This window comes from Vidua macroura, chromosome 3 (assembly GCF_024509145.1).
Source record: "Vidua macroura isolate BioBank_ID:100142 chromosome 3, ASM2450914v1, whole genome shotgun sequence".
NCBI lineage: Eukaryota > Metazoa > Chordata > Aves > Passeriformes > Viduidae > Vidua > Vidua macroura.
The window spans coordinates 27,162,862-27,182,972 of record NC_071573.1 but is presented as its reverse complement, the minus strand read 5'-3'; the positions used below and the strand labels follow the sequence as shown (position 1 = coordinate 27,182,972).

General features: G+C 39.7%; 2 protein-coding genes across 5 annotated transcripts in view; both read left to right on the top strand.

The window, feature by feature from the left end:
* The window catches only part of TRERF1 (transcriptional regulating factor 1), a 99,872-nt gene extending 91,214 nt beyond the window's left edge, over positions 1 to 8,658 (top strand). For all 4 annotated transcript variants that reach the window (XM_053973214.1, XM_053973213.1, XM_053973216.1 and 1 more), the window contains 5 exons: positions 3,505 to 3,593; positions 4,411 to 4,524; positions 5,190 to 5,378; positions 5,805 to 6,013; positions 6,648 to 8,658. In XM_053973214.1, coding sequence (XP_053829189.1) covers positions 3,505 to 3,593; positions 4,411 to 4,524; positions 5,190 to 5,378; positions 5,805 to 6,013; positions 6,648 to 6,969 — 923 coding nt within the window. In that variant the 3' untranslated portion in view covers positions 6,970 to 8,658. The remainder of the gene's footprint in view (positions 1 to 3,504; positions 3,594 to 4,410; positions 4,525 to 5,189; positions 5,379 to 5,804; positions 6,014 to 6,647) is intronic.
* Positions 8,659 to 10,303: 1,645 nt separating this feature from the next.
* Positions 10,304 to 17,797, top strand: MRPS10 (mitochondrial ribosomal protein S10). The gene is made up of 7 exons (XM_053973217.1): positions 10,304 to 10,535; positions 13,590 to 13,648; positions 13,747 to 13,819; positions 14,860 to 14,999; positions 15,478 to 15,586; positions 16,705 to 16,794; positions 17,064 to 17,797. Exons 1-7 carry the CDS (start codon positions 10,500 to 10,502, stop codon positions 17,148 to 17,150), a joined length of 594 nt encoding a protein of 197 aa, XP_053829192.1. The 5' UTR covers positions 10,304 to 10,499; the 3' UTR covers positions 17,151 to 17,797.
* Positions 17,798 to 20,111: the final 2,314 nt, after the last annotated feature.

Below are 20,111 nucleotides of genomic sequence, written 5' to 3'. Positions count from 1 at the left end.
AGAGCAGATAAGAAATTTCTGCCTCTGTGGCAGAGGAAGAACAGTCTTTACTAAAGCAACTTCACAGTAGTTTCAAAAATAATTCATTGGGATTCAGGGGGGAGCCAAGAGACTGTTTTGTTTAATCTTTCACATGAGATGATGCTAATCCTTGGTAACTAGCACTGAGACCTGTGGACACCTTTGAATCCCTATTTCTTATGCAGGAAAGAAAGTTTGATTGTGGTTATCACAGCATGAAATAAAATCTCACTAGTCTGTCTTTAAGTGCCATAAAATAACAAGACAAAGCACTACTTTCTAATGCTCTTGCATGCAACATGTGATTGCAACTTAAATTGACAGCATTGCTCTTGCACTGTGCAGCACCTCTTGAATAAGAGTTTATTTCTGATTGATAATCAGCCACTCGAGGCATATAAGAATTTTTCACAATCTAGTCCATGAATAGCTTTAATATGATTTCAAGTGGCATCAGTTTGGGATAACTTCATGTTTTCTGCTCCATACTCAGAAATTATGGCTCTCAGGCTTACCACATTTAAAGGTGGAATGCATTGAAACAGAGCATGACACTTACTCATGAGAATTAACTCTCTAGAATACCACCAACAGCAGATACCCAAACTCATCCTTAGCATTACCTTTGAATGAGGGTACAGGCAAATAGCTCACCTTTGAAACTTGTTGGCTTGTGAAGGAAGCCACTTGTAAAACTTGAGGATTTTTTTGTGTGTGCCAAGAGAGCTGGACATGCTGACCCAGGGCTCCTTGGAAGAACACCCTAATCTCTGTCCTAAGACTTTGCCATCTGTCAGGATGGTCCTTTAGGAAGAGAGAGGGAGCACATACCTGATACAAGAGGGGCACTGTTGCAAACACTTGAATTGTTCTCCTTTGAACAGTGGAGTTTCTCAAGTCTGAAGTTCTGCAGTGAGAGATGGTCTCTGATATAGGGCACTTCAGGCAGTCTGGAAGCTTCTTGTATGTGCTGTGACAGTGTTGTGGGTCAGACCCAGCACATGTTGCACATAGTAGATTTCAGCTACCTCTCCATGGGGCTCCCTGCATGTACATGTAGCCCCCTTGAAACCCACAAGTTGGGCCCAAAGCACACAAATGAGTAGGAGATACTTAATGTCAGTTAATCAGTGCAAAAACAGTATGGCAGGTAAAACAAAATGTAGAATAAATATGTAAACATAAAGACCAGCTTTAAAATTTGATCTGTATTCTAAAGCCCCAAATTCTTTTTGCTGCATTGCAGATCTCTCTCTATGCACGTTCTCTATATCTCCCTCAAGCTAACAAGAGCAAAAGTGGTTTCCCAGCAACCAGAGTTAAAAACAGCTTTTCTTCTGTTTCTTTTCCTACACAGGATTTATTCTATTAATTAGGTTACTTCCAATTAACCCGCATAATCTTATAAGGGTCTCTGCTAATACCACAGCTATTGGGGAAAGTATGCAAGGCCCAAATATTCCATAGGTGTACAACAAAATTAGTTCATGGAAGTGATTCTATGTTATTATTTTTGTTTTGTCTTTTTTTTTTGGAGGGCGGGGTAGAGGGAGAAGAGCAGAATGACTAGGAAAAAAGAAAAATCTTTCCTGTGTTCTCATGCTTTTTAAAGTTATGTTTTGGCATAATAGAGTAGCCTCCTGGACTGAATGAGTGCATTTACCCCTGCACAAAGGGAGGGTAAATGTTCATGACTGACAGCTTGTGTATGAAGGGAATGATGTTGGTTCAGGGTGGGAGAAGATGGAAAGGCAGTGTGTCAGCAGAAAGATCTCTGGGTGATAAGTAAAACTCATGGCTTGAAGCCAGTGTCTCTCTCTGATGGTTAAGAGAGTTTTAAGTGTAAATCTCTGTGGAAATAACTAATGCATGCTTATATCCAGAAGTGGAAGAGCCTACAAAAAACAGGTTGCAGAAAAGTTAATTTTGTAGTTTTCAGCATATAAAGGAGTAATGAGATACCTGCTCTGAGCTTGTAAGCCTGACAGCTGATGCTGAAAAACAAAACATTTGCAGTTAATAATACTGCTATTTTTTAAGAAAATAGTAACTTGTAGAGTTCAATACCATGTGTGGTGCCAAGACACAAGTTAATTGAAATCAGTGCAGAGGCAAGCATTTCTATGGAGAGCAGTAACATTGACAGGAATATTAGGGAGTTCTTTTAATAAAAGTTTTAGATGTTTCAGAAATTCTCAGGCTAAAGTAGAATCTTCTCATAGTGTAAGTCATTTCAAAGGCATCCACTTTATGACTTCTTGCATATCCTTCCTTTAATATATGTAATGCTGCCCACTCTTAACAAACAGAACACTGCTTTGATGCAGCAGAGCAATCCTGTGTTCCTTCTGTTTGCCTAATACTGAGAAAGCATAAATTCAGTTCAATTTGAATGTTGATTTCACATTTTCATGGGCAGTTAGGCCAGGGGACCAAACACAGAATAACAATATTCAGAAGTTTTATATACAGCTTCTATTAAATGATAAAAAACACTTTGTGCATATTGTACATTGCTACAGTGTCTACCTACTTGTGACCTCTGCTACAGAAGATTTAAATGTTTTATCCCAAACCATGCAAGTGAAGAGCTGCAAAAGGATCTATGAACTTCTGTGTCATCAAATGTAAAGTGGCATACATGGGAATAAACAATCCTTACATAGGAAATTATGGCTCTGTAGTGGTACTTCTCAATTAGAATGAAAGTTTGGGATTGTAATGCTAGTTCTAAGGAAGTATCAACTGTATTTTACAACAGCTAAAAAAATAGTCAAGCATTAAGAGGATAGAAAACATGGTGATGCCACTGTGAAAGCCTGAATTTTATGTGGACTTTCATGTGCCTTTCTGGTCCTTTTGTCTTTATTGGAATATTTTAGTACTGGAAAAGGTTCAGAGTGGGACAGCAGTAATGAACAAAGGTTTGGGAGTGATAGAAGGGGCACACAAGTCTGAGTAGCTTGGAGGTGATGGTCAAGTTTGGGTTCACTTTCTCCTCCACTTGAAGAATGAAGGGTCATCCAGCGAAGCTACTGGGAGCCAGGAAACAAAGAAAGGGACGTGGCTCTTCATGAAGAGGGTCCACTGATCTGTGAAACTCTTGGCAAAGGGTTTGGGTACGAGAAGTTTAATTGGTTGAAAGGAAGAGTGGCTCAGCACTTATAAGCAAATAAGCAAATTGCAGCAGACTCAGGAAATCCCCTGTGCCCAACATGGTCAGAGGTTAGGAGAAATTAGGGAGAGGCATTATATTTGCTTGCCCTGATCTTACTGTTCCCTAGGCTACTGCCTGCCACCACTGCTGGAGACCAAATACTGGTTAGATGGACTTCAGCTCTGAGTCAGTATAGCCATGCTTGTATTTGGGTAGCAGCCATCATTCACATGTGCTTGAGACCTCCTGGTTCTCATTTCAGATATGGCATCAACATGAAGGTGGTGAGTTTTTATCGTTCATAATGATTTCACTTTCTTTTTAAGGCTCTGACAAATGGACGCATCAAGAAAGGAGACTGTTCAAAGAGGCATTGTCCACCTACAGCAAAGATTTCATATTTGTACAGAAAATGGTAAGGTTATTTCTGTTCTGTCAATTGCTAGGGTTTTTTTTTTTTCCCTTTTGGTCTATTCTGTTCCTCTTCAATTTCCCTCCAGTGCCCAGACCAGCTGGTGGCAGGCATAGAGGTAGCAGTGGTTACAAGAACACTGGTAGGAGTGGTATATTCATTGGTTGTACCTGTGCATTAGATACATGTAAAAAACAGTTAAAAATAATTAAAAGTTGTTCCTCTTGTGAAAGTTTTCACACCTGGAATCCAAATCATGGCATTTATGCGTGGGAAGTATGGTTTTCCGTTACTGTCTTGGTGTTCTCTGGCAGTTTTTTACAAAGTACCAGAGTTGCTGGCATTGAGCCTGGTGCCAGAAAGGGTTGAAACCTGTTAATAAAGAGAAAACATGTTTGGGCTTACTTTCCATTTCTGCCACAAAGCAGAAAAGACAAGGTTATGAATCTCAGGGCACAATACCTTACTTGTTAGCTCAAATGTTGAAAAATATGTGGATTTATGTAAGTCTTAATTCCTAGATTTCTCAGTGATACTGTACAACTGAACCACAAGAGTACATTCTGAGTAATTTTCTGTCTGGAGTTTAGAGAATCCCAGAGAAATCTACTGAAGTTGAAAAAGTCAGTGCAAATTCGACTGGAAAAAGATTTTTTAAATAATTATTCTACAAGAGTATTCCTGTTGTAGTCAAACTGCCTTTTTTTTCCTCCATTTGAATGTTTGAGGAATAAAGCCTATCTCTTGGAATATATTGAAATTGTGTTGAATGAAAGCAAAAAATTAAGACTGGACTATTTCTGCAATTCCTTAACTACAGGTTAAGTCTAAGACAGTTGCACAATGTGTGGAATACTACTATACCTGGAAGAAAATCTTGCGTTTGGGACGGAAACACAGAACGCGCTTAGAGAAGAAAAGAGATGAATGCTTGGTAAGTCTAAAAGAAGATGAGAAAGTTTAACACTTGATAATTTTTGTTTGACCTTTTTTGAGGAGAAGGTTGAATTAGGTGACATAGGTATCTTTCAATAGAAATTCTTCCATAATTCTAAATTATGGTCTGTATGAATATTTTGTGACCTCAGCTACACCAAGATTTGTGTGGCTGGACCGCAACCAGATAAAAGTGCATTATTTAACTGTAGTCCAGGGAAACCTCTGTAAATTGTGCCTGTGCCCATGTGTGCTCCTAAAGGCTGCTCTAACATTCCAGTACAAATACCACTTGGGATGTGTTGGTTTGTGGGTTGGGTTTTTTTTGGTTGGTCGTTTTGGGGTTTTGTTTAAATAACTTGACTACAAGTACATGGCCTTTCTGGCAGGAGGTGGCAGGAGGACAGCACTGCGCCTGGCATCTGTAGATCTTTGGAGCTACAGCTCCATAATACACATGCAGAGAAGTTTATGTGCTATACCTTATCCATTAAGGGGTGGTAGCTCCAGTAAGATCAGAAGTTCATTCAGAATGGGAAGAAATAGTGATACTGGCAAGCACACTTGACTAAACAACATGTTGTTCCAGAACTGTGTATATCCTACTATCCAGTGCTGTCTGACCATATTTCTAGTGTTCCTTAAATGCACTGTCTATTTTAGACAAGTGGAGAAGAGGAAGTCTTAGAGGAAGATGAGGAGATGGAAGAAGACAGAAAGGAAGAAAGGGAAATGCAGAAGTCACCTGACCCACCAGCAATCTCTCTTGTTGGACCTATAGATCTACCTGCTGTTCAGGGTCTTTCACTGTCTTCATCCTCCTTCATCTGTGAAATGCCAAACTGTGGCGCTGTACGTGTGTTTGGTATATTTAATGGGGAGAGGGTAGTGGTGGTGGTCGTATGTGTAAACTAGTGAATTCTGATTTTGACTGCTTTTAATTCCCACCCCACAAAAGAGAAGCAGTTTGATCTGTACAGAAAACTGAATCCTGAGACGATGTACCAGCTAGAAATACTATATGGCAATAGCTCTAATTAGGTTACACAACTGTAATAATAGGATAGCTCACTGCTTTGTTTTATTGTGATTGTCTTCAATTATAGTGGGATATTGCTGAAAGCAAGCACCATTTGAGCGAGTAGATGGTGCATATTAGACGTGTACACTTGTTCTGTTGTGATATGCATTCATCATCCTACTTTCTGCAGTTCCAGTGTTTCCTTGTGATTTCTTGGGTTTTTTTTTTCCTCTCCCCTCCACCCCGCTCCCTGCCAGGTGTTCAATTCCCGACAAGCGCTGAATGGCCACGCTCGCATTCACGGAGGTACAAACCAGGTGACAAAAACACGCTGCACCATTCCCGGCACGAAGCAGAAATCTGGTACGCAGAGCGGATACTGCTCCATCAAGAGCTCACCTGCCCACAGCACAACAAGCGGCGAGACCGACCCAACGACAATTTTTCCTTGCAAGGAGTGTGGCAAGTAAGTGTGACTGTCTGCAGTACAGCATCACCTTTTTCTGTTTAGATTCCAGATCAGCAGTGCTGTGAACAAACTTTGTATTTTGCTCTCATTGTCTTGGAAGTAGTTTTCCCCCTAGATGATACGTTCTTTTACAAAAACTGTCAGAGAGAGGTTTGCATGATATTTTGGATGCCCCTTGCAGTATTTACTCCTATTTTTCACTTACCTGCTAGAATTTCTACATCTGACATTCCAGCTTCCTGCTTCATCACCAACTTGGATGTGACAGTGGGCAACTTTTTCTGTGTTTCTGTGCTTGAGTTTGTCCATCATGGTAATCGTTCACTTTCTCCCTGTTGTGCAAGATGGTTGTGAAACTGATAGAGGGAAAATTAGGATGTGCATAGATACTGAAGCAGGTGTGGGAGCTACAAACTACCTCTGGCAAAACCAGAGTAGGCCATTTTGATACCATCGGAATGTATAAATCTGGTAATATGTCCCTGAAATTCACACCATGGCATCGCAGACTTCACTGACTTCTATTTCAGGACAAGGAAGCAAATGTACTGATAAGTTGTTGAGTCTTTTTTGGCTCATTTCATCAAAAGCAGTGCATTTTAATCTGATTTTTTTTTCCTTTAAAATTTAGGGTCTTTTTCAAAATCAAAAGCCGCAATGCTCATATGAAGACTCACAGACAACAAGAAGAACAGCAAAGGCAGAAGGCTCAGAAAGCTGCTGTGGCAGCAGAAATGGCAGCCACTATTGCAAGAACTACTGGGCCACCTGGGCATAGTTTGATCCCCCTGGATCACATGAGCTTGGTTAAACATGTTGAAAATGTTGGTGACATTGATGATGATGTTGTTCCAGATCTGGGTGATGTCATGGAAGAGAATGAAGTCATGGATGCTGACCTCTTACTGGATGATGAAGATCCAGATCTACTGCAGGATGATGCTGAGTTGTAAATAAAGTTGTTTAATAGACAGCTACTGAGCACACCCTGAATGGATCAATCAGGAAACCTGGACTGCTTGTTTATTCCCACTGATTGTAAACTACCTGTTGAAAATTATAATTCTTTTATCCAGGTCTAGAAAAAAAATCTGCTTTTTCCCTTTTTTTTTTTATTAATTTGTGTTTTGGGGGAAGAAATAAATAATTGGTACAAATATTCTTATAAGGTGTTTTTATCTGAGCTCTTTTTGCTGATAACTTCCACGGCCACTAATTACAAGAGTTCATGGTTCTGCTATCAGTTCTTACCAGATGGTCCTGGTAGAATTTTTAGTCTTTAACTCTTCCAATTTTCATTTTACCCCAATTACAAGAATAAATTTCACACACTTCTGATGAAACTTTTTTTTTGTCTATATTGGATCATTTCCAGCATCTTCTAGAGAGTAAATGTCATCTCTCTTAAAGATACGATTACATTATTTGTCTTTGTGCTGCCATTTTAAGCAAGATGGAGGAAAAAAAGATCTGGTTTAACTGTGAAAGAGTAAGTAATATCGCAGTTCATTTTCAGTTCTGTCCTGGTTACACAGGACATTTTAGACATTCCATTTTATCAAGGTTTTGATCTGCTGATTTTAAAATGACCTTATTTCAAGGATTGACGAAGGAAAATGATTGTTCTATGTTCCACACCCTCTGATGGGAACACTGAATCAGGAACACTGCCTTGGTAATCATATTGCACTGGAAATATTGTCCCATGACAATAAATCACACTGTGGAGTAGCCATCTCTGTGGTTTTAGGGGAGTGTGTGCTGGAGCAATGCTTGCTCTCTCGCCAGGCAAACACAGGGAAGCATTCTTGCCATTGGAAAAGAGACTGATAGGCTTTCAGCACCTAGGTGTAATGTGTTATTCTTGTGCCATTTTCAGTCCTCTTCTTTACATCAAATTCAGCTGTTGTTTATTTACCATAAACATGCTGCAGAGGTGAGTTGATGTTGCTGTTTAATGACCATTTCTCCTCCCTTAGGTTCAGATCTACATACTGGACACCTGACACAGTTTATATAAATATATATTTGGTTCTCTGATTAAACAGCATATGAAAGAACTGTATGTTGCAGAATAAAACAAGGAAGAAATGGAGTTAGGTTGAGTGGACCTTTAATTACAGAATATGAATGCTGACTGCAGAGCTCTCACAGGCAGCAGCACTGATTTTCTTGTGAATTTTGCACAGTAGAGGAGTATGGTTAACTTTATAAAATAGTTTATAAGACTTATTTCAGATCTTCCAGGCTTCAGGTTTGGGGTTTTTTTTTTATGGGTTGGGTTTTATTTGGTTCTTTTTGCCGTATTCCTAATATCTTCACCAGAATCTGAGGGATGGTAGATCTTATTTTCTACTTGTTAGCCTTGTTTAACTATGCAAAAGGAGGGTTAATCACAGCACTTCTATAGGAGTTACCTGACCACACAAGTTCAGAACCAGTGGGACCCACTGACAGAGAGAGGTGCCTTCTCTGTCAAAGCCAAATATGTGAAGCCAAATGACCTCAGATTTCTACTTAAGGTCGAATGTTCTGATGCTAAAGAACAACTCTTCAGGAAAATGGAAATAACTTCTCAGTTTCCAGTTAGTGAAGTTCCTGTGCACATGGTTGTTTTAGTGTTCTGGGAGGTTTTCCAGAGGGTTTTGCAGTAGGGCTTGACCAGTGGGTGGAATTTCACTCCTGTCACATAAGAGGTGATGTTCTCAGTCATTGTACGCTTAAGCTTCAGGAGATCAGGCAGCAGCAGCCTTTTCTTTCCCAACCTGCCAATCGGCACATTCCCCAGCAGTTCCTGTCCATGCTGTGACATTTTACTTTCACAGGGGTCATATGCACCCAGGGTCAGCAGACTGGGCGCTCAGCTGTGTACCACCAGCAAGACCCACTGTCAAAAAAGCTCATAGATACTCCAAGTCTTCGTGGTTTGCAAAGTGGAGGCTTCTGTGAGCATTAAAACGTGATGGCTTTCAGGGGTCTCTGTTGGAAACAGCCCAGCAGAGTCTACTCTTCCTTCCTCTCCTAAACCTTTAAGGATCTTTGTGAGAAAGGCTCTACACTGGAAAATAGACGGGTTTTCAGGTTCCTGGTGGTTAAAAACTGTTTAAGCAAAATTATGATTGAAATCAGAGTTCTGCTTAAAGAACGGAGTGAAATACAGTAGAAACTTAGGGGCTTGATTCTGAAGAGCAGCTCTGTATTAAAGAATCTACAGTGACACTTTTTTAGTAACAGTTGCACAGGACCTGTGCTAAATTGAGTATCTATAAATATATATATACACATACATATGCCTGGTTAAGTAACATTAATTGGGTGCTGTTTTATTGTACAGTCAAGAATAAAATAGAACAATGATAACCAAAGACGTTATTCATAAAGGAAAAAAAAAAAACCAAAAAAAAAAAGAAATGCACATTTCCTAAGCAGTACATGATTTAGGCCTCAGACATTGACTTCATCATTAAGTGTTGCATTGGCTGATGTTAAATGTGCTGTTCTGCCTATTTGTACATGAGTTGAACATACTTTTGTTTCAGAAAACTTTTTTTCTTGCTGATGGTTGATGATGGAAAACTATTCAGTATTGGAGCTAGTCCTCTTTGATAAAATGTGTACATACAGAAAACATATTTTATGAGAAAAATCTTATTTTCAATATTTAACTGTTATTTTATTAGAAGATGGTTGTGTAAATATTTTAGGCGTTTTAGTGTAAAAAGGAGACTGTAATTTTAGGTGGCAGAGGAAGTAACAAAATAAAAAATATGTATACATTTGATAGAGCTTGTGATCTATGCTGGTTTCAGGTTTCCGTTGTTAGCATTTGACTTGCACACAGCTTAATTTCAGATTACCCTCACTGTACACTGCCTACCGGGTTGTGTGTATTTAAGGATGGTTTAGTGGCATAAATTAGTACTTATTTATTTTTTCCACTCCCTTTGAAGATTTGGTACCGGTCAGATGCTGTGTTTTATTATTAACCGCTATTTGTATGTGTAAAAAGAAAGGGGTTTATGTGCCATTTCCAGTCATTTTTATATATCAGTAAAACACAGTCGAATGGGTTTTGTTGCTCTAACGGGCTTGTATCCCTTTTTAAAATATTTTTAAGAGCGGGGAGAAGGTTGAATACTAGGGTTCGTGTAATTGGTTTAGTTTGGGTTTTTTTCAAAGGATTCCTAGAGAACAGGACGGAGAGCGCCAGTGAAGGGACCGGCGGCCGTCTTTGGCGGGAAGCGGCTGAGGGGGAGCCCTGGCTCCGTCGGTGCTGCCCTGAGGCAGCGCTCGGGGGAGGCGGACGCCGGGCTGAGGAGCCGAGCTGGGGGCTGTTCCTGCGGCGCCGTGCGAGCTCCCGGCTCGCCTCCGCAGCCCCGAGCGCTGCCCCGCGGCCTGGGCCGCCCCAGCCGGGGAAGGAGGTGCGGGCCGCGGCCGCTCTTCTCCTTCCGGGCGAAGCAGGGCGGGCAGGGGCGGAGCCAAGATGGCGGCGGGGTGGCTGTGCCGGCGGCTCTGTCAGGTGCGGTGTGTGGGAGGAGAGGGGACACGGGAGTACCGTCCTCCTCCTCCTCCTCCTCCTCCTCCTCCTCCTCCTCCTCCTCCTCCTCCTCGTCTTCATTCCTGAGGGGAGTGGGAAAAGAGGACGTAGCAAATGCTATCCTTCGGGCTCCGGGAGGGCTGGGGCTGTACAGCGTGGGACTGTGTCTCTGCACGCCATCATCGCCTGGCGAACTCTTAACTGTTCCCGCAGTTAGTCCGGGTGGAAGGGATAGTGAAGAGTAGGTGACTTGGATTTGGAGGCCGGGTGCTAGGCGAGTTTCTAGTCTTAAAAGTTTCAAAGCTTGGAAGTTACCACGTAAAATAACAGGAATGCGTATTGCTCTGATGATGTTTGCTAGTTTGGACTTAAAAACAGTGATTGCTTTCTCTCAAATGGAGAAAATTGGATTTTCTGAAGCCCTAAACTCTCTTCTGAGTATGCAGTGTGTTCTGGACTTGCTTTTCATGCGTCAGTCTCCCCCTGACACTTCAGAGGCTCTCAACCAAACAAAATTAAGGCTATTTTGCACTAGGAGAGGGGTAATTATGTTTTGTGCAGTATCTTGGTTCTGTTACATTGCAGTCTTTGAGTGTCATTTCCACCTTCTATGATGGCCATTAGCAAGAGCACATTATTAAATCAGACAGTGAAGCTGTTTATGAATTCCTGCCCACTGAATGTCATATCTACTAGCTGAGGTTTTCAGTGTATCATTTTGTCAAAATTTGCATAGAGCACCTTTAATTTAATGTTACAAAAACTTTTTAATTGATAGCTTAATTAGTAACAAAGGGAGATGGCATGTGGTAGGAATAACATGCACAATCATAGAATACTGGAAAGGCTGCAGACCTTAGTGTGTGGGATAGGACTCTACTGCTTCATCAGGTTTTGTTTTATTCATTTTTATTGCATTAAGACTGAAATTTTTGTATCTAAAACCACATAGCACAATATACCATGAGTGCATCTATCTTTGCATGCAAATAATAAATCCTTATTACCAGGTCAAGCAGTTATAAGTAAAAGAATACATAGCATAGACTGCACACACACATGCATTAAAAAACACAAAACAGATAAAATATTCAGTTGTTATTATTATAGTTAATAGCCTTACATTTGTCATCTGGGATCAGATTCTGTGTCATGTACTTGCACAAACAGCTTAAGCCCTGCACTGAATAGTTTTTTATGATCATGGGCCTGTCTGCTTCCTGGTGTCAGCTGATTGTTACTATATTTTATATTGGCATTGAATGGAAGGAAGGCAGCATTCTGACTTCAGGAAGAGAGACTTGAGTGCAAATGTCAACATAATTTTGCCATAGAATCATAGGCCTGAATTGGGAAGGACCTTAATGACCATCTATTTCAAACCCGTTGCCATGTGCAGGGACACCTTCTGCTAGATCAGGTTGCTCAGAGCCCCATCCAGCCTTGCCTTGAACACTCCCAGGGATGGGGCATCCTCAGCTTCTCTGGGCAGCCTATTCCAATGCCTCACTACCCTCACAGTCAAGAACTGTTTTCTGATATCTAATCTACCCCTACCCTCTTTCAGTTTGAAGCCATTCCCCCTTGTCCTGTCATTATGTGCTCTTGTCCCTCTATTTTATTACCTGTCATTAGATAATTACTAGCTCTATTTCACTACTTTTAGGTATTAAGGCTCAGCATAAACTTTGAAACTTTCTGAATGATTATCAACTACAGTGACAAATACTCAGTGCTCCTGTTTTGTTATGCACTTTAGGAATGTAACAGTAGTGACTCTGTGAAGATCTGGATTTGAAAGGACTGCTTAAGGGGAGGCATTTGTACCAGTCAGCTTTGTAAACAGAAATCTCCCCTGCCTCTTCCTGCAGACATCTTCTTTATGGGAAGCAGCATTTGTAGATAAATTGTGACTGAGGCAAAATTATTTCAGAAAACAGTTTTGCTCACTGCTGATGTATAATGAATGTATGATGCATACTGGAAAAGGTTAGGGACCTAGTAGCGTCATAGAGTGAGTTACGCAGATCCACAGGCAACTACAGTAAGATTACCTGAAAAAGTGTAAAGCCTGGCTGTTTTCTGATTATTTGATTAGACAGTCACCTGTATAACTCTTGGGTAGTGTATCTGTCTTCTCTCCTAAAGCTATGACTCCAGCACATGTCAAAAAAGAGGATCAAGGGTCAAGATAAGTAACTAATTTGGCTTCAGCATTCTGCTGCAGCTCTGAGGTTCTGTTAAGTGAGAGTTCCTTTTCCCCCCCCCAAGTAGTCTATAACTTTGCCAAATTAAGAATTAGTGGAAGGAAGCTAGAAGCCACATAATGTTCAGAAGGGAACAATTATTCTAGTATGAGAGATAGTAATGTCACCTGATTAACAACTATATTCTTTTTCTAACAAAGAGAATCATGTTATCTTTTAAACATGGTTCATTTGCTTGTAAGAAGTATTTCTATTTAAATGTTCTGTTCAAAAGAACAAGTGTTCAAAATCACAAGGAACTTTTTTTTCTGAAGAAAACAGATACTTTCCAGTTAAATTCACAGTCTGAATTTTTGCATTTATAGGATACTGTTTTCAATTGCTTTTTTAAGTCCTACCTAGGCTTGTCACTTGACAATATATATATATATTTAATATATATTTTTTAATATATATATTATACCATGAAAGTTAAACTAAAGAGAAAATATTACTGTTGAATATTACTGCCATAAATGGCATCTGATGCCACAAAAATAGTTCTTTCTGTTAAAAATACGCTTTGTAATTGCTACTCAGGTGCCTCAGTAGTGAGGGCATACTGTTACTGTGCCCTTAACATGCTTCTTTTTTTAGGTGCTATTGTATACTGAAATACATTTCCACGCTCCTGTTTTCCTGTGTTTTCCAATGGAGCAAACTTCCTAGTTTGTCAAATCAGTGACTGTGCTTTGGTGTGCAAAAAAGTAATCTTTAATAAACCTGTACTAACTGGCTGCTGTCTGATTTGGGGAAAATCATCATAACATAACTTATCTGTTTTATACAGGGATCAGCTTTTCCTGTCAGTTATGCAAGCAGAATTATGCAAAAGCAGTATTTTCTTCCGTAAGTTTCCTCCTTCCACTGCTCCTCCATAGTCCCTGAAAAAATAAAATGAAACTTTAACAACTTATTTTATGCTGTTCCCATGACTGTATTTCTAGGAGCTCCAACTTGATGGGAGCACGGCTGGCTGGATCCCATGGTGATACACAGGAGCCTAAGACTAATCCTTTGGTGAGTGTTCTGTAACACAGTATTTTGTATATTATCTTAGTAATAAAGAGGACATCCAGAAAAACTTGAATTCTTTTATTGCAGGCTTTTGAAGGTCTGCCTTAGTGATGTCAAATTTGTCATAGAGAAAGAAGTAATTTAGATTATTGGTATTGGAGATCTTCTGTTTTGATGTGGCTTTTTTTTTCCCAACAAGATTTCTGTAGCTCACAGTTGCCTCTCAGTAACTTTCCCCCTTTTCTGTGCAGCTGTAACTCTATGAAATACCAACTTTTTGGCCATATTCAGTTCAATACCTGCAGCAGCTTGCAGCCTTTTGACAAGGGCTTCAGAAACATCTGACAGGCAGCATTAGATCTACAGTGCTGATCCAGCCTTCCTGCTGTGGCTGGTACATGCTGGATTTAGTGTGCTAAACTGCCTAGGAGTGAACCTCTGGGAAAATCAGCACTTTTGCACTCATTAAGCCTCTTCCAGTTGATCAGCGAGCCCAGACCATCAGAAATTGGAGCTCTAACTGAAAGTCATAAACTTGCACTTGTACAAACGTGAAGGATAATACACCTGGGGAAGACTACTGTGTTTAAAGTAGTCTTAGGGCTTAATAAAGTGAGAATTCTGGTTGCTGTCCATAATGGTCTATTTAATTTCCATACCCAAGCAAACTCTTGGGTATTTGCACACTGCTCTATAAAATACAAATAGTACTCCAGACTTGCTTCAACAATGAGTTTTGTTCTTGCCACTGCTAGTGTTGTCCTCCTTAATCTCTCTGGCATTCCTTTTTTGCATGAAGAAATTTTACCTAAATGTTCAGAAGTTAGATATCTTCATACTTTGCCTTCCCTGGTAGAGTGAGACCTGTCAGTCAAGGTAATACAGGCAGATTCTGCTAGATAAACTAAAATAAGAAGCTCAACAGATTGTGGGGTGTTTTGCTCTTTTACAAATGGGGCATGCAGGCTAAGGAAATACACAGTGCATGCATTAATTTAGAAGAACATGGTGTGGTAACTCTTGTCCTTTCTTCAAAAATGCAGGTATCTATTTCAGATGAGCCAGAAACACTGTACAAGAGATTGTCCATTTTAGTTAAAGGCCACGATAAAGCTGTGTTGGACAGCTATGAATATTTTGCAGTGCTTGCAGCTAAAGAACTTGGCATCTCTGTTGAAAAAGTGTAAGTAACTGATCTGTAGAGTGATATGGAGTGATACACTTCTTCTGTTATCTACTGTAATTCAAGTCCTTTGTGTAGAAGTATTTTTTTTTCTTTTTATAAGCAATGGCTATGATCTGACATTTTTTTCTCAGATTACAGACCTAACACTTCTTTGATGACAGGACAGTGATGAGAAACCAGCAGCAGTTCTGCAGTCAGCACTGCTATAGTGGAAGTGCTTTTTATCTACATGAAGGATACTGACAATACTTTCTGTACAGCTGTCAGGGCTGTAGCTTCCCTGACCCAGTGCTGGTTAATACCTGAGTGTTAACCATGCCCATGTGAGTTAATAACATACTGTACCAGTGTTTGATATTTCCTTGTAGATCTTCTAAATGTCAAATAAGAACAGGGATTTCAGCATAATATTGCAGATAAACTTGTATTATCATCCTTTATATAACATGAAAATTTCTTTTTCTTCTTTGCTCAGAGATAAACCCCCAAAGACGATAGAACGATTTACACTTCTCAAATCTGTACACATTTACAAGAAGCACAGAGTTCAGTATGAAATGAGAACACATTACATGTGTTTAGAGGTAAGAAAGAAGGAAACAAAATTGTTCTAGGTGCACAATTCAAAGATATTACTACATGCTTATGCACAAATGAAATTGTTTTGGGGAGTAGAATGCAGGAGAATATTGGAAAACAGCTGACCTAGTTACATAAAACGTAACACGAGTTATTCTGAATGCACAGCCTACATAATTTTTGGACAAAAAGTTTTTTATTTTTACCATCATCTTAAGAGCTGAAAAAAGCTAAAGAAAGTAAGGTAGAATTGATGTGTGTCATGCTCTTGGTTTCCAAAAATCATTGGGATGAGCGTTTTCTCAGGAAGGGAAGAAGATGCAGCTAAATCATTGGCATTGCCAGTCACTCAGGGTTCTGTACTCTGTGAATTGGTCTGATGTTTTTGAGCAGGCATACTTTTGTTCTGTGCAGCATCATGTGGCAAACTAAAACTGCATGTAGGAAGTAGAAGAAAGGAAACAGACAAACCACCAGCTCTGTGGCTGATGACACAGACATCTGTATGGTTTAGAATGCAGCTGTGGTTGACTTTCTTAGAAGAAAGTTTTACTGCCAGCATTTTGTGGCTCCCGGGTGTCTTACTGTATATTTGCACAGTGCTTAGCAAAATGGGACTTTTAAGTCCCCTGACATGAGTGGCTGCCCACACACCATAAGCCGTATTTTTGCCTTCCAGGAAAACCTAAAGGATCAATAAATCAGTGGAACCAGGAGAAACTAAAAAATCAGTATTCCAGTGGAACTCTGTAGTTGCAGGATTTATAACAGGCTTGAACTTTGGGAGTATAGAAAAGCTGGTGATTCTTGTATCATCTGTAATTAATTTCATCTGATACCTGCAGTGTTAAGATCCACCACTTCCATCATAATCAATGCATGTGCTCCCAGGTAGCACGTGCAGTTCTATGAAATGAAGTAACTACTTTACACTAACATGAGAGTTGATTAACTGCTTAATTAACAGATTAACTGCTTCTGTTCAAAATATTATGGAAGTTGGCTTCCTGTAAGATGTTTGGTCCCCATAGCAAGGCCTAAAGAAGCCAGGGCAATTTTTTTTTTAATTCTGTTCGAAGTATTATTAATAGTAGTTAATTTGAAAAAATTCTTTCTGTTGTAGTTAAAATACCTAACAAGCAGTACTGCTGCAGTTTACTTGGAGTACGTGCAACGAAACTTACCTGAAGGGGTTGCCATGGAAGTGAAAAAGGTCAGTTTCCTCCCCACATTATTAACTGTTAGGAGTCCTGATGCAAGTACCAGTAACTACTGAAGTCTTTAGAAAGTCAGCAGAGAAAATGGGTGCAGTTTGATAGGAAGATTTTCCAAAATAGTGCATGGTAAAGAGACTGTATTGCTTAGAAGTGCCACTAGGTGGCATTTTAAATCTGATTCATGTCTCAACCCAGCATAAATAAAGCAAAGTAGTTAGATGTTAGCTGGCTGGTACAGTAAGTGGTTGTTTTTCTTTCCTTTTAGACTAAGATAGAGAAAATACCAGAACACATTCAGAAACCTGTTTGGGATACACTGCCTCAAGTAGAAGAAACTGAAGTAAAGTCATGAACACACCAGGTACTTGGCTCCATTAGTACTGAAATTCATTGTGCCTGTCAACCTCATTGACTGAGACAGTCCATTGTTAAATAAAGGTTCTCTTATAAAAACTTGTTTCATCAAGTTATTTTTGCTCATAACTCCAGTACATGTAGACTGAACTGCTATAAAATGAAGAAGTTTTACTGTGTTCTGTGATTGGTGACTGTGCTAATTTATAATAAGTTTGTAGAAAGGTAAAGTTTATTGTTACTTATATATGTAAAAGTATGTGTATATATACATAAATATAAATTCACCATCTCATTTTGATACTACATGGCTTCTGAATGCTGAAATTCTTGCAAATCCACTTCATGTTTGTGTCATGTTTAATATTATGGATGCCAGACTGTTATCAATTTATCAATTTTGGATAAACTAGTTTGTTGGATAAACTATTTCCCATCTTCTTTTCTCCTACTTATACCACATTTCTCCATTTTTGCTTCCTGCCACATTTCTTAGCGAGTGCCAACAGCAACACTCCATTTGTCAACCTATGACACCATTGCTTTAGGTTTTGTCTCAAGTAATCTTCCTTCCTACTGACCAACTCCTCTGATTTTTCAGTCAGAAAATTTGTGGTTGCAATAAATACCCCATGCTTCATACTATTTATAGACATCAGAGTTTGAGCATGCTCTGTTGTGTTCTTAGGAGTCAGACATCCAAAGTTTAAATGATCCCTGTCTGAAGTGCCCACTTTTGCATCCATTTAGCAGAATTTTCAGGATCAGCAACTTCATTCCCTTAAACAAAGGCAGTGTATGCCACGTGGGATGTTCCATGCATCACAGCAGGGCTGTGTGCTTCACAGTAATGTGCATCACATTCCTACCTTGCTAGAATTCCAGTTTGAATATGAAAGGAGTGATGTACAGAAAGGGAAGCCATTAACTCCTTTCTTACCTTTCTCTTTGCTACAACCTAGTGTTGTAGCTTACACATCTTTCTTTTCATTATATCCACAGAAGTGCATACAATATAAATAAATAAGCGTGCAACTTCATAAGCTACATACGAGACTCCATTGTGTAATTTACACTGCCTAAGAAACTTAGGGCAAAATTATTTGAAATTTTAGCTCTCCATTCATGAATTTGGATAGAAAGCATGTGATCAACACATTTGTTTCAATTAAAAACATACACTAAAACGAAAAAAATCTCACAAGGGAAAGGGCAAAACCGAGCTGGAAAAGCAGGTATAAAGAAAGGCATGAAGGGGAGTTGCTGTGAGACAAAAGAGTGAAGGCAGTAAGCCAACAAGGAGAAATCTGTTCTGTTCATATTAGTAGAGTTCTCTAAAAGAAAGGAATTGTCGTTTATTAACCATCTGTCTCTGGAACGTCATGCAGATAAAAGTGCTGGAGATACACAGGTAGCAGCAGCAGACTTCTGCTGATGGGGTTTAGTTGTGGTTGCTGACAGAATGGGGTCAGCAGAACAGATTTCAAATAATGCAAGCTTTTCTCCTTCCTTTTCTTTCCAATATTATTGCTGGAATCAGAGATGCTGGTACATAAGAAATCTGTAAAAAGAACATTGCTGGTGATATGTTGCCATGTTAGCAACTAGGAGCTCCAGGGTGATTTTACAAGTTCATTTAAAAATTTTTATTTAAAATTTTCAAGTGGAGAGATCTAATTTAAGAAAGAGATTATCATATAACAGTGGTTACATGTTTGCTGGTCTATGGGATATCAGCATCAGTGCTGTTTTACTGCCCATGCCTCCATGACAGAGAAGCTGAGGTGTTCATTTCCTGGGAAAAACATCTTCTAAGACACACATCAATGGCACCACACCATTTTAAGTAGTTTAATCCTATACACCAAATACTGCTCAAGCAGGATCCTTCTCACACAAGGAATGGGGAAGAGGGAGGAAGGAGTTGAGCAGAAAGAGGGAAACATTTTTGAAATATCATTGGTTTCAATGGTTAAATTGAAGTCAGGATGGAGAGAGGAAAAGGGGGTGAGGATAGAGTTCCAGCTACAGGACCAAATCTTCTAAGCTGCTAGAAAAACTTTCCCATTCTGGTGAAAAGACATGTGAATAAGTGGCCACAGAAGCAAGTGCTGGCATTCAGAACATCACAAAATAATGAGATCCATGCATTTTTAATTCATAAGTCAATATTAAAAAGCAGACTGAAACTCCACAAAGTAGTGTGAAATACCATAGTCAGAATTTTGGAAAGAGTGTACAAATAACACTGGAGTCCGATGTCAGGCTTGCTGTCACCAAGATCCTATAATTTTCCCTTTTTAATACACAAGAATGCAATCCCCAAAGAGTTCTGAGCTCTCTTGATTCAGCACTTATCAGACTTCTGCTCTTCCTGCTGTCTCCCAATGCCGAATTCTAAGTCAACAAGAAACAATTTTGCAATATGAAAATATACTGCCTTTTTCACATTCCTGACAGAAGTGGGATTGATTGGCAATATTTTTCCTCTTACAGAGCATGACTGCCAACTTCACCAAAAAGCCCTGCTAGCTAGAAATCATTTATTTTAGTGTTGTTACATAGCATGTTAGCTTTGACAGAACCTGCCAAGGGAATTTCTGCTGCTGGGCACAGCCAACTGCTGCTGCTGTCTGTGTGCTTCGGGGTACTGAGTAAAGCAGGTTGGTAGAATGGTTTGGATTAAGACAATTTCCCCCAGGCCAGAGGGGTTTATTGAAGGGACAGACCGTGGGATTAACAACATGCAGGAGTAACTCCTGGAGGCTTCTGTGTAACTGAAGTGCAGTTAATGTGCTTGCTTCCTTCAGTCAAATCCATGGGTGCCCTAAGGTCAAGACAGTCAAGAAGCCACAGTCCAAATACTAAACTCTGTCCCCAGAATATTCCATGTCTCCATCATCTTTGGAATTATATTACTCTCACTTAGTTCTTGTACTCCCAGAGACAAACTGAAACC